The 13,330-nt window shown below is 43.6% G+C and overlaps 1 protein-coding gene across 1 annotated transcript in view; it reads left to right on the top strand.

Moving 5' to 3' along the window:
* Positions 1 to 13,330, top strand: part of ANKRD16 (ankyrin repeat domain 16) — a 472,159-nt gene that overhangs the window by 171,508 nt on the left and 287,321 nt on the right. Inside the window, exons 3-4 of the mRNA XM_069629652.1 lie at positions 599 to 819; positions 1,050 to 1,092. Coding sequence (XP_069485753.1) covers positions 599 to 819; positions 1,050 to 1,092 — 264 coding nt within the window. The remainder of the gene's footprint in view (positions 1 to 598; positions 820 to 1,049; positions 1,093 to 13,330) is intronic.

Below are 13,330 nucleotides of genomic sequence, written 5' to 3'. Positions count from 1 at the left end.
GCTTCCCTCACATTTCATGTAGAGGTACTGCAGGTGTGCCATGCATGTCCTATCTCTTACAAGGGCATGGTATACATTGGGATGCTTTCTTTTTAATCTTGTATATGTTCATGATACAATCTCCTTCCTGATGTGCTATGGGCATTACATACAGGTTACATTAATGTATAGCTAGATACACTTCTTCCACTAGAACAATACCCCAGCACAGCGATTTATGCTCTGAATATTATGAAATGACTCTCGTTTTTGCGAGTCCATTTAGCAAAGAAGCTGCGGATGATTAAGACATACATAGATGCTGTTTTCTCATGTCAATAGCAATGCAAACGTGTGTTTTTCTCTTCTAGTAATTGAATGTATTGTCATGCTATGTTACTGGGATGTATACTGTGCACTGCAGCCTTTATCACGATCTCCAGGTGTTCTGAGGATACATTCTAATTCATGCATGTACCGCAAATGCAGAAGACAGGCGCTCCCACTCTGGATCCTGCAAGGCTGATGGTTATGTTTGTGCATTCAAGGACTTTGCATTTGGCTACTGACTTACCTGTATAGTGAAGCCTTTTTGTATGTGTTTCTTTTTGCCTCTCAGGACTCCGCTGATGATGGCCTGCACCAGACATAATCTGGAAGTGATTAAAGATCTTATTGAGCATGGCGCTAACCCACAGTTAAAGAACAAAGATGGCTGGAATAGTTTCCATATTGCGTGTCGCGAGGGTGATCAAGAGATCATCCAGTACCTGCTCACAGCATGCCCTGTGGTCTGGAAGACACAAAGTAAAATAGGGCGGACCCCTCTTCACACAGCAGGTACAGACCTCTTGGGTCCACCCGCCAAAATGAACACACTGTTATAGACTGGATGCGACCATACTCTTGAACTGCTTTTAAGGATGATGTGTTGTTTTACTAGGTCGACAATTGCCAAATGGTCTGCCCAAGTTGATCTTTTTCTTTCCTTTAATGCGTTGTGTTGCCTTGAATGTTTATAAGAGAGTGATTACCGGAATCCTTAACCGCTTCGCTTTTTTTCTAAATAGCAATGCATGGCTGCTATGCAGTGGTGGATCTACTACTAGAGAGGTAAGCATTGTTCTGATTTTTTCTATAATTGCGTTTGTTTACCTCTAAATGCACATTCTGTTCTATTGAATGTGTGGATTTAATCACTTTGTCTATCCGCACCCTTGAATCTTCTTTCGTGCCTAAGGCCATAAACGCACCTTTAGTGCCTTGCAATATTTGTTCATGCTTCTGCGCTTTTGTCTCTTTATGCCTTCCATATCTTCGTTCCATTTGTGTGCATCCTACCCCAGTCCATTAAACTTCCTCTGATGTCTTATGCACATCTTATGCACATCACACTTTTTAATCCATTGTAATGCATCATGCACCTTTGTTTGTTTGTTTTTTTATTGATTTGCAGGGCGCACCGAACCCCTAGGTAACTGGGCGCACGAAGTACAAGACTACTTAAAACGTAGGTTACACAATAAACGATACAGTAGGCAGTGAGAAATATACAATGAAATACAGCAAAAAGGTACACAGCAAAAAGGTACAGTGGGTTACATAAAGCAGAATGGTAAGTATATATGTCCGGGTTAAGACCCGCAGGGCTCATGTGTCATTAGCGCACAGCCAGTGCAGGGTATTGCGCCTAAAGCTGAGGTAGGTTTGTTCAGCTCTAAGGGCTGGGGGTAATACGTTCCAGGGCTGGGCGGCTTTTACAGGGAAGCTATTTCCTTCAGATTTGTTTAGCTTGAATCTGGGTATCTCCAGGTAAAAGGTGTTCGCGATTCTAGAGGGGCGGGTAGAAGTTCTCCTGACCATTCTCTCTGTTAGGTATGGGGGTGCTGCGTTGTTAAGGCATTTGAATGTCAGAGAGACTGTTTTGAGTAGGATCCTGTCATTTATCTTTAGCCAACGGTGATCTCTTCTAAGTGTAGAGACATGTTCTATGTTGGGTATATTCAGGGCCGTTCTAAAGGCATTATTTTGCAGAATTTGGATTTGTCTAGGATATATTTGTTAGCCCCTAGGTATAGGGCATTGCAGTAATCCAATTTTGACATTATTAAGGCGTTGGCGATTATGATGCAGCTTGCTTTGGATAAGAATGGTCTGCAAGCCCTGATGAGTTTGCAGGTGTAGGCAGTAGACTACGAAATGAAGTTTACCTGTTTCCTTAATGTGAAGTTATACTCGAGGTAAAAAGCTAGTGTTTTTACTTCCTTAAATACCTTGATTGTGTTACCATCTATATTAAAGGCAGAGTAGTTTGAGTTTAGTTTTTTTAGGTTGGCAGGGGACCCAAGAATTAGGATTTCTGTTTTGTCGTCATTCAGGTCGAGGCCATGGGATGCCATCCATGCCTGAATGAGGAGGTATATTTTATTTACTAAAGCCGTATCCTTGATGAAATTGCCCGGAAGGGGAATGTTGATCTGGGTGTCGTCTGCGTAATTTGTGTAGGTGACACCCAGTCTGTCCAATTTGTCGAATAGAGGTTTGGTAAATATATTGTACATGGTTGGCGATACACATGAGCCTTGTGGAACGCCACATGTGGTCTGGATAGGGTCTACCGATGCCGACGGGGAAAAAACTCTCATCCTTCTGTTATCTAAGAAGGACTGGACCCATGCTATTGCGTCCCTCGAGAAGTGAGCCGCCGAGGCTAGGTGTTTGCATAGGACTTTGTGGTCCACCAAGTCAAAGACCACCGATAAGTCAAGGAGAAGCAGTATGGCAGTTTTCCCTTTGTCCTTGAGCTCATCAATTTGTGTTTTTAAGTCGATTAAAGCTGTTTCCGTGCCATGTTATAGCCTGAAGCCAGAGTGGCGTGAGCCTAGGAGGTGGTTAGCTTGAAGGTATTTCTGTATTTGCAAGTATGCTACTCTGTCGATTATTTTGAGAAGAAAGGGCACCGTAGCGATGGGCCTGTAGTTAGTTGGAATGGAAGGGTCCAGAGTTTTTTTTTTTTTTAGTAGAGGCAAGACCCAAGACTCTTTTAGGTTGCTTGTGACAGTGTTGGTTGTGAAGGAGGCATTGATTAGTTTCGAGATGAATGGCGATGGGTCTCTCGCTGCATCTTTGACTATTTGGGCGGGACAGTTATCGCCCTGGCAGTTGGATGGTTTGAGGGACAGAATCATTTTTTCGGTTTCCTGGATAGATACTTTGGTGAAACTGAATGGTTCTGAATGGTTGTGGGGTTCAACGGGGCTGGTGGATTGCAGCTCGGTAGTAAGCAAGGCAGCTTTTTTTATTGGCAATCTTGTTTTGGAGTGAGGTTATTTTGTTGGTTAGAGCATCCTGGATGCTGGTGCACTAAAGTTTGTCCTTAGGTACGTTGTCTGGGGGAGCAATGGGGGATTCCAGTTCTCGGAGGATCATAAAGAGTTCCTTAGTGTTGGATTTGAAATTGGATATTCTTTCATTGTAGAGGTCTTTTTTTGTGCTAATTATTTCTTTTTTGTAGTTATTTGCAAATTGAGTAAGCTGCAACTTGTTTACGTCCGATCGGGTGTGGCGGCACAGGGCTTCTGATTTTCGTTTTTGTAGTCTGAGATGGGGTGTAAACCAGACATTGAGGTGTGCACGCTGTTTTCTTTTACGCAGTTTGAGGGGTGCAATAAACCTTCATCCCTTCTGTACCTTATATGCCCACTAATCCTACTTGTATGAGGTTGTGGGCGATCCAGGCCTTTTCATGCACAAAATCACGGCCTTTGTATACATTCCATGCCTTTTCTCACTTTGTCTGACTTGCATGCCTCTTAATTTAACTTGTATGCCTTTGCTTGCCTTTCAGTGCTCCTTTTTAGTTTGGGCTATTAGGTGTCGCCTGCGACATCTGTAAAGCCCAAACTATTGCATTCAAATACTGATTGAGAAGGACTTTAGAGAAGGGCTTTGGAAGAGGGGCACATAGAAATGACATTGTGGAGGGATACACTGTTGTTTGGTTATTTTTTTGATTTTTTTATTGTATACGTTTTAACAAAAACCTTTACAAATGAAGCAGAATAAAAAAAGACAAAGTATTTGACATATTACACATAGATATAAAAAAAATGAAAAGAAGAAAGGTTAAATTTTATACAGCAATGGGGTAAAACGTTAAAAGGTATAGTTACATCTGTAATCTCACATACATAGAAAACTAATTCAAATTCAATCTCTTGATGAAAGCCGAAATCGCAATACCTTCCCAAGTATTCTTGAAGTTTAGACAGCTCCACCAAAGAGTTTCATTATCTAGCATAAATTCAGATACCTGAAGTTTTGCCATGGTTATCATTCTACGCTCAGATAAGGCTTTACAGTAAAGGAGCAAATGCTTGATACTGTCCCCCGGAACATTTCAGAATCTACATCCAGTATTATTAGCGTAGATAAGCTTCCTCTTAAGTTGAATCCCTCTAGATGGGAGCAAATTCCCCCTGAATCTCATCAATATGTCCCTGTAGATTCGAGATGGAAACAAGGTAAACATAGTGGAGCGTGACTTCCATTGTTTGTGCTCGTGAAGCAGGTGGTTCATTGATGGATATGAATGAAAAAGTTTGGTTGGACAAATCCAATCAGTGTACATCAGAGTCCTCTTAACTTTAAGTGGGTTAGCTAAGAGTGTTCCTACATCCAGAGATAATGCATCTAAGAGTGGTTCACAGTGTTTACAAAAATCAGCCATGAAGGTTGAGAAGGATGCACCAGGAACACTCCTGAGTGCCTGGCCCATAACCTCATATGCCATACCAGGGGATGGAGCAGACAGCTTTGCAAATAGTGTTAGCATGCACCATTCGACTCTGTCTCTTAAAGAACTTAATTAAGCCAAGATCTAATCTGATGGAGGAACAAACCTTTAAAAATGGTCTTCGCATAAAGTTCAAGGCCATAGATAAGCTTGGGAACAATTTTGCCCTCATAAAATGCAAGTACGGGTTTTAAAGAAAAGCTCACATATTTACAGTCAAGCTTAGTGGCCTGATTCTGCAGCAGGGTGGCTTTTTGGCACACAATCTCGTTGGGCGCTGAAATGGAAGCCCAAATAGGTAAGACTGGAGAATGTCTTTATCAGCTCTTTACCTATTGACCATACAGAGCTACACTTTTTTTTCCCTCCTTTAATGAAGGCCAGAATCTTCGTTTTACTAGGGTTCATTAATAGTCCATACTCTTTAGCACAGTTTGAGAAACCGTTCAATAATCTCTGGAGGCCAACCTTCGATTTATCAAAAAGAAGAAAATTGTCTGCGTAGGCCATCCAGGATATTTTACACTGGCCCACTTGAAAGTGAACCCTAATTTACAGGGGCGCCCCTTAAATACAGGGGACCCATAATCACCATAAACCAGAGTAAATGCACCCCTCGGGAATTAAAGCCACAAGTCTATCTTGCAAGTGATAAAACTTTAATCTTTACAGATCATGAGGATTGGGGGAAATGCAATCCATTCTTAGCGCAAGCCACATTCCTTTTTGGCAGAGAGCCTGCTCTTTACCGTGCTCTGAGAAAACACTAAATACAATGTAACATTTTTACAATTCATTCAACTAATAGTTATTTGCATCTTATATTTCAATCCTAACTATCTTTATTTAGTGACTGGCCACACGCCTGTGTGTGATTATTTTTGCATTAAAAAAGCTTTCTCAGTGCTGTAGTGCTTAGAAATGTTGCCTAGTTGTAAGCGCTTGAGGGGTGCCGGAAGGCACTAGCGGAAGTACTAGCTCCACCCCAACATTTCCCCCTTTTATTACTTCTACAGTAACAAACTCATCCCCACCTGACATATCTACAACCCCAGAAATATTAGTTTGAGTTTCGCTGTTTATTGTATGGCAAGGTGTTTTAGGTCCCCCAATTGATACTATCATCTTTGCACTATTAGGGACTATAGGAACACATTATCAGAGACCCCATTGGCACGTGAAGAAGAGAACCAGGAAGATGATGATCACAGGAACCAGTATTTTTACTGCTGCCCCCAACCATGACGGGACCCAATCAAAGGCAAGCGATAACTAATCTCTGTTCTGAACTCCACCTTCTTTCTTTATATGAACACCTAGATTGTGCACCACCTTGATGACGAGGGATAGTGACCCATTCTCAGCAACCTGCGGGGGTAGAAAAGTGCAGCAGCTGCTTGTACCCCAGGAGCCAAAAAAGATGAAAGAAAAAGTCTTTGCTGAGCTAAAAAGTCAATACTTGTCAGGTATTCCTCTGAGCAGTGCGGAACAGTCTTTTGAGACAGTTTGAGCTTTTCTTTTTTCCCCGCTGTTGAAACCGTCCTTTTTCTGGCAGCATACCAAATTCTTGTGTGATCTGCAAGCTTCTTCTGTTTATTTAGGTGCTAGTGTGATTGCTGGCACCTCAACAGGCATTTCTTCTCCCTTCAGATGTTCACCCAGGATTACTAGTAGCACTGAGTGCACGGTGGCCCAGTGAACACTTGCCCATCCAAGATGGTAGGAGTTGCAGGTAGGCTTGTTGGCCACAAAACCCAGTAGTAATCCATCATTGCTGCTGTACTTTTTGTCATACCAGGGATCGCAAGAGTGTGATTGCACTGTGTTTGCGGCACCAGGAACTGTTCGTTCATTGCTAAAACAAAGTTCAAAATGTTTGGCCCTATCTATTTGCACTGGTTTCTTCATTGTTGCAATCCGTGTCAGCCTTGTGATGTGTTGGGACCATATTTATGCACACATAGTCTATATTTGGGATATTGCTTCTCCACTGTACTCGATCAGCCCATCTGCCAGGCACATCACTGGAGTGCCCTGCCATTTGTCATTGTCATGTGAGTAACCTCCCAAGTAGAAATATGGTCCTTGTAGACACTGCCGTTATTTCGCGTTGCCATTGCATAATGCTGGGTCTAGGTCAATGCTTCTCAACTGCACACTATGTGCCTGGAATGTGCCCTTTATCCCTTATAGTGCTAGATGTACCAAGCATTGTGCCTCTGTAATTGGAACTGGATGTGAAACTATTATATTCCTTCCTGTAATGCACATATCAGAGTACCAGATATTCAATGTTTCTCCATTCTGGACTTCAGAAATAGTGTCAAAGCCCAACACCTCATGTAAATCATACGCCATTCATACTTCCCGTTTCATTCGTCTAAGAAAACTTGTAGGGGTGGCCGTCAAAAAGTGTGACATTTTGCATTTCCTTTTTTATAGACATATTAGAATTTTCTTCCCAACTGTCCATCCCCCCCTTATATGGCCATCCCATATAACAAACATCCCTTCATCCACTCCAACAACCACAACCTGTGTCATACAAAACAACATAGTACTACTACATTTCTAGACCAAATTAACATCTTCGCGCTCTGAAACACTTGTGTACGAGCGCTATAGAAATAAAATATCAATCAATCAATCTTTATTTATCATTATCACTACCTAACAGAGAGGTCGGTCAGCCATCTTTGCTTATTCCTGGAGAGGAGAAAAAGGTTTATCAAGAAAGAGAGAAAGAAAGAGAAAAGAGGGAGAGAGAAGGGAGAGAGCAGGGGGAGAGAGGGAGGGAGATGGAGAGAGAGGGAGAGAGAAGGAGAGAGAGAGAGAGAGGGAGAGGGAGAGGGATAAAAAGAGATGCTTTTCCACCTGGGCCGACCGGATTCCAGAGCTTCAAAAAAAAATATCAAATAATAATTGACAAAAGAATGAAACTAGAAAAAATTAAAAAGAAGCAGGCGTGTGCCACTGCACACCACCCTGGCATGGATACTCAGTAATGTCTCTTCTTTGGCTATACCCTTACTAAAATTTGCCTTGTCTCAGGTGCTCTTATGATACCTGAGAGATGCACCCAATATCTGAACAGCGAGAGGAGTACAGCAGACCACTGTCACGATCCATGCCCCTAACCCCCTCAGGTACAAAAGTCCCCTGGCAGCAGTGGGGCTACAGCCTTTCACAGTGGCCAGAAGGGCCTTTCAACTCCATCATAAGAATACATGGAGTCAGTCCTGGTGCCTTTGGCGCCAGGCTCATTATCAGGAATAGGGCAAGTACCCGCTTTGGACCTTAATCCAACATGGAGGTATGTTACACAGCTCAGAGCTATGCAGACCAGTGTTTTGGGTGTGGTCGGGCCTTCAAGTGTGGCTGGCTATAAAAGCCATGCCCAAACTGGAATACACGCTTCGCGTTATTCTGCACTCCTGCAGCGTAACGCTCACCGTGTCCAGCTCCTCCTTATCTGCTTCTCCCGCGGCCTGATCCTGAAGCCATCGATCCGAATTCCATCACCAACCTGGAAGAACAAGAACAGCATTAACAAACAAGTACACTTAACTGAGTGAGCAGCATATCCTGAATCCATCCTGTGCATCGTTTGCCTTGCCCGTCTCCGTATTTCACCGCAACCTGCAAAGGTGAAGAAGAAACAAGGACAGCATTAATAAAGCACTTACCTGGGCAAGCATTTCTGCACTTCGATCGCTCTCCACTACGGACCATCACTGTAACCTGTATGAAGAAGGGAAGAGAATTCAGGTTAGCAACTAACTCTAAAATAAACAGCACGCGCTCCGCGCATCAACAATTTACCGTAGTCTCCGCCATCCGGCGATGCAAGCTCTGAAATCGCAACCATCCATGTGGAAACAAAAAAACATAATTTGAGAAATAACATAGTGTAGAAAAATAACGCTGAGAAGATGGAGAAAACGAAGGGAGGAGAAAGAGACTGAAAGACACTATAACTCACCTGAAGTCAGAGTCACAGCCGGTCTGGACCCGACACAAGGGCACATGAACCAGTGAAGCAACTAGGTCCAACGGAACACTCGCAACTACCACGCGCCCCTGCACAGAGACGCAGGACGGAGAGTTCAACGCACGAAAACCTAAGGCGAGAAATAACCCCAAGGGAAGGAATTTGGATCAGAGGGAGGTGGGAGCCCACCCATCACAGGCCCAGTATCGTAACCCTACATTCTCCTGTTATAGGCGCTACCCAACGTCTGACACATAACCAAGCAGAGAAGGGTCCGGGATAGCGCACAGCCTCCATCCAGTATCCTGTGGCGCCCTCATGGATACCAGGTGAGCGTAACAACCACCTCATATGGACCTTTAAACCTGGGGCTGATCAGTTCCCAAGCTAATAATGGTCCAGTTGTAATATTGGCAATGCTGTGTATTGAACTATGGTCTTGTTTTCTACAGGGGTGGTCACTATTTCTCCCTCCCCCACTTTACCGCACGCTACTATCGCCTCTGTGTGCGTCCGTCCTGTTCCCTGGTAAATTATTTATGACCTATCAACATATAATATATGTCTCCTTCCGTCAATGCATGAGCCGTTCATTAGAGTGGAAAAATAAATAAAACTCCTGTATATAAGGCGGGGTTGCTAAAACAGGGGCTGTGCAAATAGTTTGTCCTCAAATTGTCTAGTCATTTTGTCAGTCCATTAAAATGTACTTTTAAGTCCTCTGTCCATCCCTGAGATTTTGCAACAGTGGCCTTGTATAAACTACGTAGTCTAGGATGCATGCCCTACAATAATTACATAAGCCCAAAAAACTGCTACATTTCCTTGACAGTACTGGGCCCAAGGGCGGTGCGTACTGCCGCCACCCTATCTGATAATATATATTTTTTTCCCATTACAAAAAAGTTGTCCCAAGTATAGTCCCTCTGTCCTTCCCTGAGATTTTGTAACAGTGGCCTTGTGTAGACTACGTAGTCTAGGATCCATGCCCTACAATAATTACATAAACCCAAAAAACTGCTACATTTCCTTTACAATACTGGGCCTAGGGGCGGTGCGTACTGCCGCCGCCCTATATGATAATATTTGTTTTTCCCATTACAAAAGTTTTGTCCCAAGTATAGTCCCTCCTCTTGGCAGTATTGTACCTTCTTTTTATCTGCCTTGTACCCTTTGTGAGTCAGCAATTACAATAATGCAACACAATCCCTCCCGCATGATGTTCATTTTCACGACATCCCAACCGATCATCCACATACTGGATGATTGTGCTAAGCACCTGACTTCAATGTAATCTGTACAGGGGGTCACTCAGTAACCCAACATTGTGTGGATTAACAGTCCGTAATTGTGCTGGCACGTATCGCATGTCCTTTTCAAAAAATAAAAACATCTGAGTTACCACTGCCATCAGGGGGCACTGTATATCCCTATACTGCACCATGATATCACAGGGGATGCAGATTCCCAAAATAATCTCCCAATATTGCTCACTGTCCTCAAATAAGTCCTTGTCCTTCATTTCCTTTAATTGTACTGTTGGGTCTATACATAATATTGTGCGCCACTCGCACCTGTCCTGGTCTGTTCCAATCAGGACTACTATTTTTCTGACACTACTAGTCCTGGCAAATCTAATGACAATATTGTCCCTGCCCTGGGTAGCACCATGGGTCGGAAAATAAAATCTGTAGGTACTTTCCAACACCTTGAGGCACTGCATTTACTAATACCTTTCCGACCATAGAAAAATAAACATATCTAAGACCACAGGAACCCCATGGACTACTGACTCCCTTGCTATTGCATTGATTATTACCATTGCTTGAGCTACACACATCCCTGGAGTGGAACACACTACCCCTTGATCTGTGAATAATAGTTATATTTATTGTACTGAGCAGATCCCTACCCAACAAGTTCACAGAGGAACTCTCTGACTAATGCAAGAGGCTCCTACTACCTCCCCTCCCACTTTTAAATCCAGCTCCTCAGTCTATGGAACTGTAGAAGCCCCAGAGAATCCCTGCATGTAAAGAGTTTTTACCTGATAATGGAAAGTTCCCCTTCATGATGCATGATCTGGTTGCACCTGAATCTACCATAAATATAAATTGCCTGTTTCCCATTTCCTCCTCCACCAAGGGCTCCTCTTCAGGGTGTGCGGTTATCAATAGGATTGGACATGCAAGTTCTTTCTGTGGGCTGTTCTAATCAGAATATGTATTTGTCGTGGGGAATGAAAAAGGGCCGGACCGTCATTGTAACTCCTTGGAATGGGGCTCCTGTTCCCCCTGCCATTCTGTTAAACTGTGTTCCCTCACCCTGTTATAGTTGTTGCCCATGTGGCCCTTGCCGGTGAACCCCATAAGGGAACTGATTTTGACCCCCTCGCCAAATTGCTGTTGTCTCCTTCCTTGAGGCCCTTGCAATCCCTGCTCTGAAGTTGAAGGCCCATAATTAAATCTCATCCCAGTCCTGTTCCTGCATTCCCTTGCGAAATGCCCCTATTTCCCGCAACACCAGCACTGTGATGTTCCCAATCCTTACACCCCCCCTCCCCCGAGGCCCTATCCTCCCAAAGCCTCCTGCTCTTGCTCCTCGAAATCCTCCTTTTCCCCTGTTTCATTGTGGACCACTAAACCTGCAGGAATAATATTTGCTTTCAGGTATTCCCAGAGAATGTGGCCATCTAGCTCTGTTCTGAAGCCCATTTTCTTGAGCTTTAATAGTTCATCAGCATTTGTGGATGTCAGGTTGACACTACCTGTACTAGTTTGATCAAACAAGGAGGGGCCTCTAATAATATTGGAAATGTGTTTGTCACTATAACTGAGTGTGGCACTCTCAGCCATACCTCCAAGAAAAATGAATACAATTTGGTTAAGAGGGTGTGAAAAGATAAGTTTATGTATGTAAAACCTAAGTGTGAAAAAGAGATATGTACATCTGAAACCTAAACTCAGCCTACACTGAAAGTATTATGGTGCACGTCTTTGAACAAATTTGTTTTTTAATTTTGCAAAAATCAAATAAATGTATGTGATATAGCCAAAGATAAAGTATTACGTATTCTGTTCAAATATATACAAAAAAATCCTGAGTGTTGGTCTAAATATTCAGGCTAGATACGTGCAAATCAAGTTTGCTGGTTGCTCGCTTTAAGTTGTAAATCAAACGATCCAATCAAATTTAGGTTGACTTTCTGGCTTTTCTGTCGGGACATCTTTGTTGTATTACATGTATGTTTCCCCGGTCCTGGACATAGTAGGGGTTGACCCTCCCTTGCACCATACCGCCAGACACAGATGATGAGCGTTTCAACGCTTGAGAGAAGGAAGTGTTTTCTGCTGGCAGCATGGCTCTTAAATCTGCAAATGCCACTTGTGCTTTAGCTAAATTTACATTCACCCTGTGGGACTGTATAGCCATAGTGGCTGAGCATATTCCCGAAGGGAAAGAAAGAGATGGCTTCCTGAATATTGTAAGAGACTGAAAGGAGGCTATGTTTGAGTCTCTTGAATCAGAACTGGACTCTGCTGGCAGAATCAGCAGAGCCATGGCTGCGTGCACTGTGATACGCAGGTTTGCATGATTGAGAAAGTCTGAATTGCACCGGACGTGCAGTCTAGGCTCCTCAACATGCTTTTTTGACAGCATTCAACTGTTTGGCAGCAAGGCTGATGAAAGCCTAGAGAAGCTGCAGACCTCAAAGGCAGCAGCTAAATCCATTGGTCCCGCTATCAAACATCCACAACCATCTCAACCTAGTGGTCATCTTAGAGGGGTAGGTCCTTTCATTTGTACTCCTCAGTTGGAAGAGAGAGAGGAATGGCTAGTCAAAGGGGTAAAAGAAGATTCCCTCGTGATAGACGAAGGAGGAGTGCCAAGTCCGCCCAAGCAGCAATGACTTTACCATCAGCCGCTGCTTCAGCTGCCTCAAAACCTTTCTGAGGCCTTAACCCACAAGACCCGGTGGGAGACAAACTCTCACAGAATCTGCTAGAATGGCGAGGTATTAATTCAGATGCATGGGCGATGGAAACAGTAGCCATGGGTTACTGCCTTCCCTTCTTAAGAAGGCATCAGGACCATCCACCGGGGAGCCACTCGTTCAAAGTTCCAGATCCCTTCTTTATGCAGGAAATTGAGAGCCTGCTAGAGAAAGGTTCAATAGAACCAGTAGTTGTAACGGAGGTGTGGTACTTTCCTTATTTCCTCATTCCCAAGAAGGACAGAGAATTGACACCCATTTTGGACTTGAGATTCTTGAACAAGTTTCTCAGGAAGGACACGTTCAAGATGGTTACTCTTTCGCAGATCCTTCAGGCCCTCCAGCTCCAGGACTGGATGGCGTCATTGGACCTTCAGGATGCTTACTTTCATGTGCCAATCCATCGCAAGCACAGAAAGTACCTGAGATCCGCAGTTGGAAGTTCTCATTATCAGTTTCAAGTTCTGCTATTCGCGCTGACGTCCACCCCAAGTGTTTTTTACCAAGTTGATGGCGTTGGTGACAGCGGTTCTCCGGAGAGGGGGGATTCACGTCTACCCCTACATGGGAC

The sequence above is a fragment of the Ambystoma mexicanum genome, chromosome 12 (assembly GCF_040938575.1).
Source record: "Ambystoma mexicanum isolate Mex_15411 chromosome 12, UKY_AmexF1_1, whole genome shotgun sequence".
Classification (NCBI taxonomy): Eukaryota; Metazoa; Chordata; class Amphibia; order Caudata; family Ambystomatidae; genus Ambystoma; species Ambystoma mexicanum.
This window is presented reverse-complemented; position numbering and strand designations above follow the sequence as displayed.